The sequence below is a fragment of the Misgurnus anguillicaudatus genome, chromosome 22 (genome assembly GCF_027580225.2).
Source record: "Misgurnus anguillicaudatus chromosome 22, ASM2758022v2, whole genome shotgun sequence".
Taxonomy (NCBI): Eukaryota; Metazoa; Chordata; class Actinopteri; order Cypriniformes; family Cobitidae; genus Misgurnus; species Misgurnus anguillicaudatus.
The window spans coordinates 38251825-38267375 of NC_073358.2; the positions used below are offsets into that span (position 1 = coordinate 38251825).

A 15551-nucleotide genomic window follows, 5' to 3' on the forward strand; every position below is an offset into this window, starting at 1 on the left:
GAAATGCTTCTGTCATGAATACTCGATCTACCTAAAAAAATACGTATTTGTAAGTGTTATGATCTGATTTAAATCATAAAATAGCATAAAAAACATATAACATTCAAATATAAAACAAAGTTTCAGTGTTTTGAAATAAAAAACAAAGAGAACACAATGCAACTCAATAAATATATTAGGTAAGGATCTGAATATCCTTAACCTAACTGTCCTAATGTGCCTTGCTTTAGCAGTGCAAAAGATCATGGGTTTAATTCCAGGAAAACGTAAATGTAATACTTTACAAGGTACTATATTATTAAAATGGCTGAATTTTACAGGATATGTAAAATGCCCCCAAAAAGTGAAAGAGACGTCAAGTCAGTTGTTGAGAAAGGCTCCATTTTATTGTGTTTTATAGAGTCTTTGTGGCTTAGCGTCTCTCCATCTATCACTGCTGTATCCATATTGAAAAGTGTCTAAAAAAAGTGTATTTAGAACAGATGTTAAAACCTTACTCATTTATCCAGGATTCCACATATGACCCAATAGAAAACACAGAAAATACCATAAGCTGTAATAATGGTAATAATGAACTTTTGTTTTCCCTTCTGGTGATCTTAAAGATCTTCTGTACCATAGGATACTATTAGTAATGGTGTCAACAGCTCTCCAGCTTTTAACATAGACCTGAGATGTCAGACAAAAAAAGAGATTGAGAGAATGGATGAGAGAGAGAGAGAGAGAGAGAGAGAGAGAGAGAGAGAGAGAGCACGAGCGAGGGCGAGAAAATGGATGAATTGACCACTTTTGCTGGGGTCATACTGAACAAAAATGCACAAACATTGAGAAATGAGGAACTAAGTGCTAATGAACTGTGGAAAGTGACGAAGTAATAGCCCGTTCACAGATTTCTTGATTTACCCTAATGTCAGGCAAAGCAGAAATCCCAAGCATCCGCCCCTATTCGCACAGAAAAACAACATGCACACGTCGAATCCAACAACTGCAAGGCAGAATTTCCATCATTTTTTAAGCAAAAGAATATAAGAAAGAAATGCAGGCCTCTCCATTTGATTTGAGTTTATTTGTAATAGCTTCTCCATTATGTTTCTGTCTCTGCTTTATATCCTCCGATGTCTTCTTCTAGCATTTCCTCAGAGGAGTCCATATGAATCACTGTAGCTTAAGTCCATATGAATGTCGACATAATGATGAGAGGCTGACAGTTCCGGCAAAGTAGAGGTCAACACTGAGCGTGTAGAGTCATGTAAAAACAAAATACAATCACCAGAGCCGATGCTGGTGGAGGTTTCGACTGAGGACGGAGCGAACATCTGAGGTAAACCTGAAATGTAAGAAAAAGCAATGAAAACTTGAAATATTAGATTTAATTAATGTCAGACCATACTCAGGGTAACAAAAGCTTCATAAACGGTTAAACGGTTTCAATTCCCTTTTAAATTAAGGAACTAGTGTTACATTCTATCTAATGTAGTGTTACATACAAACTATTTTAAACCATTTTATTTATATTTTTTTAATAAAAGAATGTTTAAATATGCCATTTCGATGATCAAAGATAAGTTTTAAAGGTCACCTGTTGTGCCCCAGTTTTAAAGATGTAAAATAAGTCTTCGGTCTGCCTAGAGTGTGTATCTGAAGTTGTAGCTCAAAATACACCATATACAATTAATCATAGATGTTATTGCCTTTTTAGGCATGAGCAATTGTGTGTGTGTCCCTTTAAATGCAAACGAGCTGTTGCTTTCAGCTCGCTTACCAGAGGAGGGCGAGTAGTTTCAATAACTCGTGCTGCAGCAAACAGCCACAACAAAACAAAAGAATCTCACACAACAAGTCAGCTACTGAATATCGTGTATTCCAAATACTGAATTCCTACAAAGAAACCAGAACATTTAAGTATTCAAGTTGAGTCATAATAAATAAAGTGAAATGACACGGAATAAGTATTGAACACACTTTGTTTAATACTTTGTAGAAAAGCCTTTGTTGGTAATTACAGCAATGTGCCTATAACCATTCCCATCAAAATGCTTTCACTGATAAGATTACGAAGATCTTTAGAGAGTTCTCTGCTTTTACCCATCATGAAGTCTTTCCTGTGTGACTCCTGGGTAACGAGAAGCCTTTATAGGCCATCAATTATGACTAAAGCAGCTGATATCAATTAGTACTGATAGGGGGCAGGGTTTCTCTTTCAAAACTGACAGATTTCAGGTGATGATCTGTTTTTTATGCCATTTTGCACCTTGTTCTCTTCATGTGTTCAATACTTATTTCCTGTGACATTCCACCTCATTTATTATGACCAAACCTGTATACGTACCCAAATGTTCTGATTTCTTTGTATGAATTCAATATTTGGCTTGATGGCTACATCTGGTGTAACTTTTGTGTCAATAGCCCACTTAGAAATCCCCTTACTGATAAAAATGCTGATGTGTCAAATACTTATTTTGCCCGCTGTGTGTATATATAAATATAAATATATAAAAGGACTGTTGTTATTGATTCGTCGTTTACCGGAAGTTATATTACATTCTAGGAAAACCGTTTGTTAATGTTGTCACTGCTGAAACCGTCTGTAACCGTCTAAAAATACAGCAAGAGTGATTCGAGGTGCACTGCTCTGTATGCTTTTGAGTCGCTTTCACTGTATTTTGATGTCATCCGCATGTCGGTCTACTCGCCGCCTATTATGTCGAACACCCCCGTCGGCATGGTTTTTGGAATGAGTTATCGCAAGATCACAAAATTACATTTTAGTTGCATAACATTGGGTATTGGGTATACCCTCATTTAAAAAAAATTTTTGTTTACATTAAGAAAATAAATCTTTAATGGAAACGCAGATAGAGTCAACTAACTTTCACAAACACTGTTGTCAGGAGTTAACTTTTTTGACGAAACCACAGAAGCATGTTTAACTGATCTATAACACAAATCTAGCTAAATATTTACTAAAGATTCATTTGATATAAAATCATATTTTTAACATAAAATCACATACACAGCATGTTGTATATATTGTATATGTTTAAGAGGAATATAGTTGCGTTTTGCTGTCAATCATTGCGTTGTGTGTTAATCCTCATCTTCTTCATCATCTTTAGAAACAGATACAACCAAAGTGTTTTATGCTTATATTGTATATGATGGAAGCGAATTCATTTGCGTTGTGCTGTCAGTCATTTTCTTTTTCTTGCACTGCGTTAATCCTCATCTTCTTTATCATCTTCAGAGAAACAGATAAAACCAAAGTGTTTTATGCTTATAATGTATATCTTGGAAGGGAATACAGTCGCGTTGTGCTGTCAATCACTGAGTGAACCCTCATCTTTTATCATAACCTTTATGCTTTTATCTATCGATCCCCTGTTTCACAGACAAGCCTTAAGGCATCGTTGAGCTGTCTCAACTGAAAATAACTTGCACTGACAGATCTTAAAATATGCTAGTGCTATTGATTTCTCTCAAGATGCACACCAGTAATGTTTTTCCAAGGCATGTTTATAAAAGATGCTTTAACATCTTAATTTAACTAAGGCCTAGTCCTGGTTTTAGTTTAGCATTGTCTGTGAAACCAGGCCTATAACTTGCGATACACGGACCAGAGCACAAAAAAAAAAAACGTGAATTAAACAAATCAAAGTCATGTGTGAAAACCTTAAACTCAATCCGTGTCAGAATCTCAGAATCAGGTTTTGAATTATGCGTATTATTAAAAAAGAGTGAGTGGATTTTTACTATTACAGGCTGTTTGTTTACACCCACTGCGGACACATACTGATGTTTTAACACATTATTAAAGTGAATTTTTGCAATAGGTCCCCTTAAGTTATACAATGATCAACTACAAGGGAATTATATGGGGTGGTTTCCCGAACAGGGTTCATCCTAGTCTCAGACTAAAATGCATGTTTGAGCGGTCTTAATTTAAAAACATCTTGTACTGAAATATCTTAACATATATTAGTACCATTGTTTTGTCTCAGTATGCACACCAGTATTGCTTTTTTGCAATGTTCTAATATAACTAAAGCCTAGTCCTGGATAATCTAAGCCCTCTCCAGGAAACCGCTCCTAAGAGTTTGCTGTGGTCTGAGCTAAAGAGAACTTACCTCAATGCATCCAACATTGGAAGCAGGTTAAGAAGTGCTGTGTCACTTGGGTCACTGAACCATGACTTTATAGGTATTGCATTGTCTGTGAAGATAACAGATATATGTGAGGTGGTAGGATTGTGCCAATAGACAATACTTTCGTCTATCGACGATAGTCAGACATATGGCCGATAGCGCTAGCCTTCATAACAATAGTTGTCATTTTTGCCAATAGAGACAGAGCGCAGTTATGCAAATTTGAAAACCACGCCCAACCCAATTAAGTTTTTATAAGCTGTCGAGCCGTAAAACCCAGCCTTTAAGGAGAAAAAAGTGGACCCTGACTACGTTTCCCCCTAGTGGACGCAGTTCTACTAATAGGAGTACTATGAAAAGTTGCCTGTTTCCACTTTTGTGTCTTTAAACGCTCGTTTTTTGGGGTCGACAGCTTATAAAAACGTATTTCTGGGTTTTTTGGCTTGTTAGCTGTACATATTGTCACACAGCAACTTTTAGGCATTATTCAGTTTTTGTTATAAGCTAAAAAATGACAAGGAGGTAGCCTCTCGCAATACAAAGTCAATGGAGATGGTGGGTGTGGTTTTCAGGTTATGACACGCTGCGCTCTGTCTCTATGGTAGTTTTAAATTATCCTTTAAATATTATTATTATCATCATCATCATCCTTTCAATTTAACATTCCTGTGTAAACCGCTTTTGGACACCTGCTTCTCCTCACGTGAGAGAGCTTGTGGGGTTCTCCTTGCACAAAAAAGGTTATATTGTGCGCGGACTCCTTCTCGCACCTGAATTTGTAATGCGAGCAGCTTAGACATTTCCTTGCTTAGGTTGTTATGAGTGCAGGGGTATAAAACCAGTAATTGAATTTTAGAGCACCTGGGCATCAATGACACGCTCAGATTAATGGCATTATGTTTAAGAAAGTTGCGGTTGTGACAATGTTGCCAGCACAGATTGTAAAAAAATATGGACGCAGTGTCTGTGACGTTGCCCATGTTTGTGAAAAGCTTTTTTGAAGCTTAAAGTAGGTGTGCCTGCCGTCGCCATCTTGGCTGTGCGCTATCGTGCATCACTAGCGGATAACCGAAAATGGGTAAAGAGGCGGGGCATGGGTGAAGCTGAGGTGACTGGTTGCTGAAACCACGCCCACTTAGCTCGATTCTATTGACAGCAGTGGCAGTTCAGCCGTCACTCAAGTGGCCACACCTTTAATTATGCAGAACTTATAGGCTTTATCAGAGTCGTATAATAAGAGAGTTACGACACTCACATAGACGTCCGTTGTAAGAATGGAATGCGGAAGTAACAGCGTGTCATGGAGTGAAGCATAGTTACAAACGCAGCACTGAAGCCCATATTCATTTCAATGGCACCTGCTGGTAAATCGATGAAATTACCGTTTCTCTTTACATTTTCAGACATTTTATGAATATAGTCAACAGTGATATTTTATGAACTCTGCTGTAGGTAATGATTATCGTTAATAATAACTAGTAAAATTTTTATATTTTAATGAGTTGTGTATAATGTGTGAATAATATAGATTTAATGGTTTAATATTTTATTACTGGTGGCCATCTACTTTATACTTATCTTTTTTTATATTACGAGTAACACTAGGGGGCAACAGCGACAAGCTAAATGCCTTATAAGAAAGTCACACTGCTTCACAATGCTGCTATGTGTTTCATTGTGTTAGTAATACGAGTGATGTATCCTCGAAAATCATGTATAGTTATATTAACATTTAATGTGTATTATAAATACAATTAAATATGAATTTTGTGTGTTTCTGTTATGCTTCACTGTCACAATAACCACGTTGGCGATCTTTTTTTGTGATTTTAATATAGTAAAAGTATAGGAATTATGTTTTTAGCAGATTGATAGCCATTTATATAGCCATATTTTTGCTACAAAAATAAAAGATAAACTGTGTTGCTGTAGTTGCTATAGATAACCACAGTTATCTTTGGGTCACCATTAACTGTTTATCTTTATTAACTGATTTACTGTATTTCCATCACTCCCTAGTAAAAAACCGTTAAACACATAGTAAGTATAGTAATCAATTCACATTACAAGCTAATATTTACCTAAAATAGCTGAAAACTTATGCAAACAGATTGACAGCCCTGCTTGGTTTGGAACAGTAGAAAGTTACATGAATCACGTGACCGCGCGCCGGCGAGATCAAAGCGTTTCGTAACTCTCTTATTATACGACTCTGGGCTTTATATAATTGAAACGGATGACTTACAAAAAAAATTCACCCCCCTCACAAAAAAAATTCACCCCCCTCACAGTTGTCATGAAGGGCAAAATGAGCTATATAGGCAAAAAAAAAATGCTTTTGTAAACCAGCTTTTGTTTTTTGTCCACCAATCCAGTGGTTTGTCATAAATGAGTTAAGAAAAAACAAATAAATAAGTAAACTATTGCCCCGCCCCCTGATACTATTGTGTATCGGCGATCTCACAGCTGACGATAGGACAATCTAACTTGAAGGCAAATCGTCCATCTGAGGTGGATCAAAAAATGCATTCCTATTACATATTATAATTACACATAAAAATGCACCGGATTTGTTTTTAGGTAGACACAATGAGCGTTTGTCTGTTTAAACACAGCTGACTAACAAGTATTCATACAAATCACAGTTTATGGTTTTAACTTGAAATTTAGACATCAGCATGTATTAATACTACATTATCAGATGCATCATATCTTACCTGGGTGACTTCGATAAGCTCCAGGCGAGTTGTCCAGAATAACTATACTGGAGAGATCATTGTGTACTACAGACAGATCTTTTATGTAGCTCCCTAGATCCAAAGTGCAGTGCTGAAAAAGTGTAAAAGATAAAGGAATGCTGGTGTTTAGAATAACACGACAAATACAGATAGAGAATTGATATTATACATGATTCCTTAGATGAGTTCATACAACAAGTATATGTTAAAAGTAAGCTTTGATTAAAAAAAATCCTAAGTAATACCTAATGGTAAAGCAGTGAAGTTTACCTGTCTGTAGTATCTTCTTTTAAGGATACCCCTGTTGTTATCAAGCTTATCTGATACAGCTGCTCCATATATCTCCATACTAGCTGTAAACACTACCAACTCATACCACTGACTAACCTAACATACACAAACAAGAAGACACAACACATATGTATTAGCAGATTAGGCAAAATGATAAACTAGTGTGTATAGCAAGTAAAATGGCAAAATTTGATTAAGTGGTAAATGAAATTGCTTTGCTTGTAAATAATGTCGCTATATGACAACAGAGAGAGTTCACTAACCACTTCTAAAAAGAAATCGACATGTGGCCTTTTATGGACAAAAAACCTGACAGGGTGTTTGTCTATTACCACCTGTGTGAGGTGAAAGAAAAAACACTTTTAATTATCATAAAAACATAATGGATCCCGATTAATTTGTTAACAGAACTTCCTGGTCTTACGGTACATAATTCATCATTGTAGATTATTTCAAAGAAGAAAAGGTTTTGTAGCAATCATTTGTAACCTTGCATCACAGTGTAATGACTTGCTTTGCCTCTTAAACAACTTTTCTTTTTTTGATGACATCACCAAGCACTGTTTTTTTGTTTTTAGGTGTGTGTACCTTCAGGATAAAGTCTGGAGGCGTTCCAGGCCTCACTGTTGGTCTAAGGACGCCATCGTGGTGAGAGTGAATCAAAGTCTCATCTAGATCCAACACTAAGATTTTTCTTTTCACTGCATCTAAAGCAACACAGACAGTGAACTTATTATTCTTGGTCAACTCATCATCCAGACTGACTTGCACTGAACTTTAACCACAATTTAAACTTGCGTCTACTGAGGTCTGTTTCCTACAATTAAACGTTTTGTATGACAAATATATGTCACAAATGCAAACTTACTAAGTCTGTTTCTGGAAACAGGGGAGAGAGGTAATGTGTCATAACGCACTGTTTGGTACTGGATTATCTGTAGAAAACAGAAGAGAGGAGATATTGATGCACAAAAAACAATAATGTAGGGCCCAGGGCTTGTTCATTACATTGATAATGAATTAAAAGTATAGTGTTACAAAATATAGTTCAATAAAATACTTCCTTAAACTTCTCAGCATGTACATGCAAGGCAAGTAATAAACTGGCCTTGAATGTGCAAACACATGATACATTTTTATAAATATTTTTAATTAAGCAGACTCAAGTTACAATAAATGCAAGACATACATGGCAAACATGATCACAATCTGCGTATTTTTACCTTAATGAAGTTGAATGAATAAAAATGCTTAAATAACCAGCACACTTCCATTACCCCCACCCATCCTAAATTATCTCACAAAAACAAAAGGAAATTGCATGAAACATGTATGAATTAAATTCTTATCAGCTTTATCAATTCTCTACACTCTAAAAACAAACGGTGCTCGTAATCATAGAAGAACTATTTTTAGTGCCATATAGCACCAGTGAAGCACCTGTGTTGCACCTGTGTAGAACCAAATAGGGTCCATGTAGCACCACATATGGTTCTACACAGGTGCTTCACTGGTGCTATATGGCACCAAAAACGGTTCTTCTTATGATTACGAGCAAAGAACCACTTTTGGTGCTATATAGCACCGTTTGTTTTTAGAGTGTACATAGGCTTTTAAAATGAAGATATTTAAAAAAAAAATGATGGCAAACACACAGCAGTGACCATTGACTTCCATAGTAGGAAAAAATATGTTGGAAGTATTGTGATAGTGATGAAGAAAATATTTTGATAAATGATGGTAAGCACAAAGTTGACGGTACCCACTAAATTCCATCATATTTTTTTATTCCGACTATAAAAGTCAATGGTCACTATCTGCTGTGTGTTTACCATAATTTCTCAAAATATCTTCTTTTGTGTTCATCAGAAAAAATAAATTCATAAAGGTTTAGATAAACATGAGGATGAGTAAATGATGACAAATTTTTTATTTTAAAGTGAACTATCCCTTTAAGGCTGTGCTGTATTATAAAATTAAATAAATACTTCACCCAAAAATGAAAATTCTGTTATCATTTACTCACTCTTTTGTTGTTACAAACCTGTATAAATTTCTTCGGACACGAATGAAGAATTTTTTAGGAATATTCGTAATCAAACAGTTTGTGAGCCCCATTCACTTCCATGGTATTATTTATCCTACTCTGGAAGTAAATGGGGCTCACGAATGGTTTGGTTACAAACATTTGTCAAAATATCTTCCTTCATGTTCATCAGAACAAAGAAATTTATACAGGTTTGTAACAACTTGGAGAGTGAGTAAATGAAGACAGAATTTTCTTTTTTGGGAGAACTACCACAGCTGAAAGGCTTGCAAGGCATGACACGAAGCACAAACCTGTGAATTAAGCTGTGGTCACACTAGACTTTGAGCATGCGAGTATTTGTCCGGCATTGCTGCGGGGAGTAATCTTTGGCTTTGTCCATTTGTGCTTTTCAGTAGAGAGAAAGGTCACAATACTCCACGTTATATGAATTCGCATGTCAGAGTTCAGCAGACTTGAATTTTGCTACGCAGTGACCCGCAAAATATCATTGCATGAGCTTGCATTTCCAGTCTGACTGTGCATTCACACCATTCACGAAAGAGGCAGCCAAAATGCGCTATTCGCGCGTAGTTGGACGCTTGAACAGTTTGAGTTTACTTGCTTTATTAGCGCGTGAAATTAGTCATTCGAGACATTCATGTGTAAATTTGCATCATGGGAGGGGCTTATATAGCTCAAATTGAGTAAACTTATCAGATTGATCGACCTCCTCACTTCACTTTCTTCCAAACAAGATCCTTTTAATTCCTGCGAAAGGGAACCATGTGGCAACGCTCAATTCCCTTACCGTGCCGCAGACTTAACATGTAAATCTCTCACGCTTGTCGCCTCTTCCGCGTCTGGTGTGAACACACCATAACTCATTCGCATGCATATAAATGGAAGTGAATGGAAAAAAAAGTCTAGTGTGACCGGCCCTTTATTCACGATACAGTATTCACACAGGGCATAAGCATTAACGCATCTCATGTGCTTTGAATGGGTGACGTCATACATTGCGGAACTTAATTGTAGATCCGTCGGCGTCGCGTCACTCACGTCAAAATTTCTCAACTTTCATGTGCTAATGCAGGCGTAAACCAATCAGATCACCTTATGCAAATAACCTAGTGCAGATGGCAGCCAATTAAAGGATAATTCTGGTATTTAACACTTTGAGTCTCATTTCTGGTTTGTTTTGGATGAACTACAATAATGGACACTGAAATTTTAACAATGGGTCGTGTCTTGACTTTTTGACTCGTTTAGAAGCGTCTCTTGACTGCTCCAGAATGGAGGTCAAGGGCCATGCACAAACACGCCACCAAAACAACACCCAACGTTCACCTTCAAAACTGCGCCACTCACCGAGCGGTCCGCGGTGTTCGTTGATAACCAAAAACAAGTAGTTTAGCGAAATACAGTTTCTGTCGTGTTTTATTTGGCATTTTGTAAAGTTCCATTGACTTCTCTTGGAAGACTCATTGCTCGCCGATATATCACTCCGCCGCTGGAAACGGAAAAGGGGTCTGTTTACATGTGGTTGTAGTTTTTTTGCTCGGTTTAAATAAATTTTTCCCATATTTGATGGCTCAGTGACCAGCCTTAGGTTTGAAGTTGAGCTCAATTGTGACTGTCTATACGCTAGACACCGAGCGTACTTGTATGGCAAAGTGGTTGTCGCCATCAAGTGGTCGGGAGTGTGTTCTTCTTCTTCTTGTGTGATTTGCGGCAGTTTAGACACTACAATGGTATATACGGCAGTTTAGATACTACAATGGTATATATAATATATATATACGCCATTGTGAGGTATCTGAAAGAAATAGTTCCACTACAGCAAATAACACGGATTGAAATCATACATTGCGCCAATATATTTGTTTTTAATCATCAACGAACACCACAAACCACTCGGTGAGTAGTACAGTTTTGAAAATGAACGTTAAGTGTTGTTTTAATGACATGTTTGTGCATGGTCATTGACTTCCATTCTGAAGCAGTCAAGAGACGCTTCTAAACGAGTCAAAAAGTCAAGACATGACCCATTGTCAAAATGTCAGTGTCCGTCACTGTAGTTCATCCAAAACAAACCAGAAATGAGACTCAAAGTGTTAAATACCGGAATTATCCTTTACGTTTATGCAAGACCGGATAACAGAGAAGCATAAAAATAGAGGAAAGAATAATCATTGCGGTGGGTAACACTAGCTACAATTGCTAACGCAACCAAACCAGCATTCATAAGTTGTCAAAACAAAAGCCGCCTTTTTGTGTTGTGTTGCAGTCCACTGTGATTGGCAGTTATCACTATGACGATCACGTGCAGGGCCAAGCTTCAGACATGCCCTCCATCAAGCGTTAACGCTGATGCCCAGTGTGAATGAAGCGTTACTGCTTTTATAAAATGGTTACAACACAAAACAAATATTAAAAGCAAAAAATAAGCATCAACGCAACTTTCATGAAGTAAAATGACCAAAAGCCTTCCTTCCGCTGGGAAAAATAGTGCTGTGCAGTGATACACAAAATTGTTGGGTGCAGCGGTCATAAATAAAACACAGCTATTGACCAATCAGAATCTTTTTATAATATAGTTATTTAATATAGCATACAAAAAGGGAACAATTTTAACCATGTCAATTCCAAAATATGTAGCATACAGGTTAATTGTTCCAAATATTCAATGCAAATATTCAAAGCATTTCAGCTTACGTTTCCTTAAAGCTCCACTAAATTCTTATTTACGACATGGGTACACTCATAAATTTCATAATTAATCTCGCTTTCTAACATTTCTTCGTTTTGGTCATTATTGTGGTCATGGTGTAAAACTCGTTCCCAGTAGTGTTGGGAACTATTAATAGCCCCTCCCCCAGCTGTCAAAACATGTCACAGAAGTCTCAGGCAAATGAACCAAGGTAAAAAACGTTTTTACTTTTCCTATTTATGTGCATGTAGATTATAATAATTTAAAGTGTGTGTGAATACATTAAAACTAGATTAAAGACTAAAATGGCAGTAACTAGTAGGAACAAGAATGACAATGAACTTGGTAACTTGCCTTACAGCATCAATCTTAATAGTGCTAATAATGAATCTTTCAGAAATCATCTTTTAAAACAGGCAATTATATTTGTAAGTGTATTGTACTTTGATACTTTAGGTTCAGTTTACATCAAAACAGGCTAAACATGTATCAGGGGGGTCCAGAGTCCAAAATAGTTAAAGCAAACAAAGCATCATAAAAAACACTGGAGTTACAGTAGAGCAGTTGAAGCAAGTACATTCATCACTGTGACAAGGTTTAATAATGAATGTTAGCTAAATCTATGTAATATGACTGATTAACAACTAAATCATACTTGTTTATATTACACAAACCTCAGTGCTATACTAGGTACACAGTAAACCATAACATTTACATAAGTGATGACTGCATAAGTGAATACATTCTAGTATCTACATAAAATCAAACACTAGCAAACAGCTGAACAGTAAACAGTTTAAAATTGACAAAAGGACTGGTACTAAATGTTACTGACTTAACAACAAGCTTGTAAACTTTTATGGAGTATCTTGAAGACATATGACTCTAATAAACGAACCATACATGAGTATTTTAACAAATTATGGATCACAACGTACAAGCAAACAGAGACGTTACTCTTACCGTCCGTAGATGTTTCCGGAGGATGTATAAGATGAAACTCCATATTCTGGACGTGACTCCAAGGAAAGTGCGGATCCCCAGTAAACACTGACGTGTTTTCAACATGCTGACAGCTGAGGGCAACGGTGAAACATAGAAAAGACTCAAACCATCCACTTGAGACCACTGACTTCAGACGAGCTTGAACTACTACGGTTACAGCTAATCAGGTCGGCTAACCACTTCCCTCTGCTTTCTGAAGTAACGCAAGCGGCGTTAGTCAGACAGGAGAAACTGGCAAACAAGGAATCCGATACGCTAGCCAGACAGTGGCACAAAATCACATTAAAATGTCTAACGTCGATTTTTCCCCCCGCTGTCCTAAAATGTGCAGCCACGCACACAAACAACCCGTTGCGATCAGAGGCTAGCTAGCCCTGGATCAGTCAACAAATTGTTCCTGTTTGGATTCACGGCTCTTGTGCAGTTTCGACGTTAATCTCGAGACCTTGGATAACTGGCCATGTATGCAAAAAGTCCGATCAGACCCCATCAAATGTGTTGCAGTACATATCCGGGAGCAAACTGTGAGCCGCCATCAATACTCTGGTTTCGTCACTTCCGAGAAACAACAAACGTGGTCTCAATAAAGCTGGGTCAAAAGAGGAAGACGCTGTTATAAGAAAAATTAGATAGGGGTGTTATTCAAAACTGTATGATTGTGAACTACTTATATGTGGATTTCTTTTTGCGTAGCAGAAGGTCACAAAAGATAAAATAAACAGGATAAAACACAAAAGAAACTTTTATTGATTCCCTTATATATGTCAGACAGTTCAGATAGACATTGGGATGTGAGGTATAGGGTTTTTAGTGTTGTAGTCAAGACCACCTAAACCACCAAGACCAGAGTGTGTCTAAACCTAGACAAAACCAATGCATTAAGGTTTGAGACCAAGATCAAGACAGGGCATTTTAGGACACAATTCCCAATTAGTTTATTAACCAGCCTAATGGTAACATAAGAAGAAGAATTATAAATAAGCAAATTGTTGTTTGCAATCGAAGCAGGAAATGTTACATTCACTCACATTATTATTAACAAATAAATATGACAATGCACTAGTGATGCCCCACGGTTGTGGACTTGAGCGGTCTTAAAATAAAATCCAGAATCCTCTTAGTCTGAGAGCAAGACAAGGCCAAGTACAAATGCGGTCAAGACGGATACCTTAAAAAAGGTCAGAGACCAAGACAAGTCCAGACTAGTACGACAACTGTCTTTCCATCCCAAATGCCCCACCCACCAGAAGATAATCATTATTTAAATTAGAGTGTTTTATTGTATAATGTCATTTTGTTGACCTTACAGGTTTTGAACTAGATGGAACATGCTTCATTGAATAGGTTGTGATTATTGATGCTTTTTGTGCTTTTATCTGTTACTAAAGCAATACACCGAGATTCATCCTTTATTTTAGAATTTTGGGCTTTGTGTGTGGACCACAAATAATTGCTTGTTTTGTGAAGAAAAAGAATCTAAGTGATATGATAGGTAAATGTGCTACTGAAAGCAGAATGCTACATTTGAGACCCAGTGAAAAAATTTACTTGGTTTACTTGGTCTCTCTCAAGGGTTTTTCTCCTCCTAGGAGGTTTTCCACAGGGTTTTTCTCCTAGGGGTTTTATTCATCCTCGGGAGAGTCAGCCAACATTGGCTTAACTTAGCACTTTACTGTATACGTTACATTATTACTATGCTCGCTTGTACGGTTTATTCTTAGCCGCTATATTCTACTACTTCTTATATTATCTATTATTCTGTGTTTCCCCTACATCTATTCATGTAAAGCTGCTTTGAAACAATTAACAATTGTGAAAAGCGCTTTATATAAATAAAATTGAATTGAAAAAATTTGAATTTAATTGGTTATAGCCATAAGTTTACTGTACTGCACTAATGCAGTGTTTCTCTGTTATGTTCATGGTGCTTTCTAAAACAATGTGCATAGTTTCCCTTTGAAGGATCTAAGGATCCGAATTTATTAAAAGCAAACGAGGAATGACTGAAATTCGGATTTGAGAGCATAAACATTTATGCTGCATTTCACTTATTATCCTTATATTGGGTCGATGACGTGACGTTAATTATTTTGTGTCAGTATGGTTCAATTAAATGCAAAAGGGTTAACATTTCTAAATAAATTCGCAGATTACTTGCATGCATTCTCTTTTTTGTGGACCAAAATTTCTGGTTTTATTTCATTTTGAAGGAATATTTGGGGAATAATTGCAAAAATGTCAATGTGGTGTAACCAGTTTGTGTCAATTGGTGTAACTAGTATTTTTTTATGAAAATATAAATATATTAATAAAAAAATGTGAAATTAAATATAATAATCTTGTGTAATATGATTTTTATACATTTTTACATCATTTGTCGAAGATTATTTAGAAAACAGAGCTGTTTTCAGCATATGTCAGGACAAATATTACAAAAACGCATTAAAATTTACATTTAGAAAAAACTAATAAAATGATATTTTAAAATATATATATTTTTTGATGATTACACTTACATGCCATCAAGTTGGATAAAATATTTAATATTTCTCATTCTTTCGCGCAATTGGCGGTTACACCATTTGACATTTTCAGGTCCATTCAGTCTTAACTTTTATAAAAATGGCACAAATGTA

At 36.4% G+C, this 15551-nt stretch overlaps 1 protein-coding gene across 2 annotated transcripts; it reads right to left on the reverse strand.

The window, feature by feature from the left end:
* Window positions 1-1047: 1047 nt before the first annotated feature.
* Window positions 1048-13546, reverse strand: ctdnep1a (CTD nuclear envelope phosphatase 1a). Of its 2 annotated transcripts, none has more exons than XM_055198985.2 (8): window positions 12874-13530; window positions 8040-8106; window positions 7760-7878; window positions 7435-7506; window positions 7151-7267; window positions 6860-6971; window positions 4125-4209; window positions 1048-1327 (listed from the first exon to the last, which is right to left on the reverse strand). In XM_055198985.2, exons 1-8 carry the CDS (start codon window positions 12976-12978, stop codon window positions 1267-1269), a joined length of 738 nt encoding a protein of 245 aa, XP_055054960.1. In that variant the 5' UTR covers window positions 12979-13530; the 3' UTR covers window positions 1048-1266. The 2 variants fall into 2 exon arrangements, with proteins under 2 accessions (XP_055054960.1, XP_055054961.1); XM_055198986.2 differs by lacking the exon at window positions 1048-1327 and adding an exon at window positions 2359-3238 and having other exon boundaries at window positions 12874-13546.
* Window positions 13547-15551: the final 2005 nt, after the last annotated feature.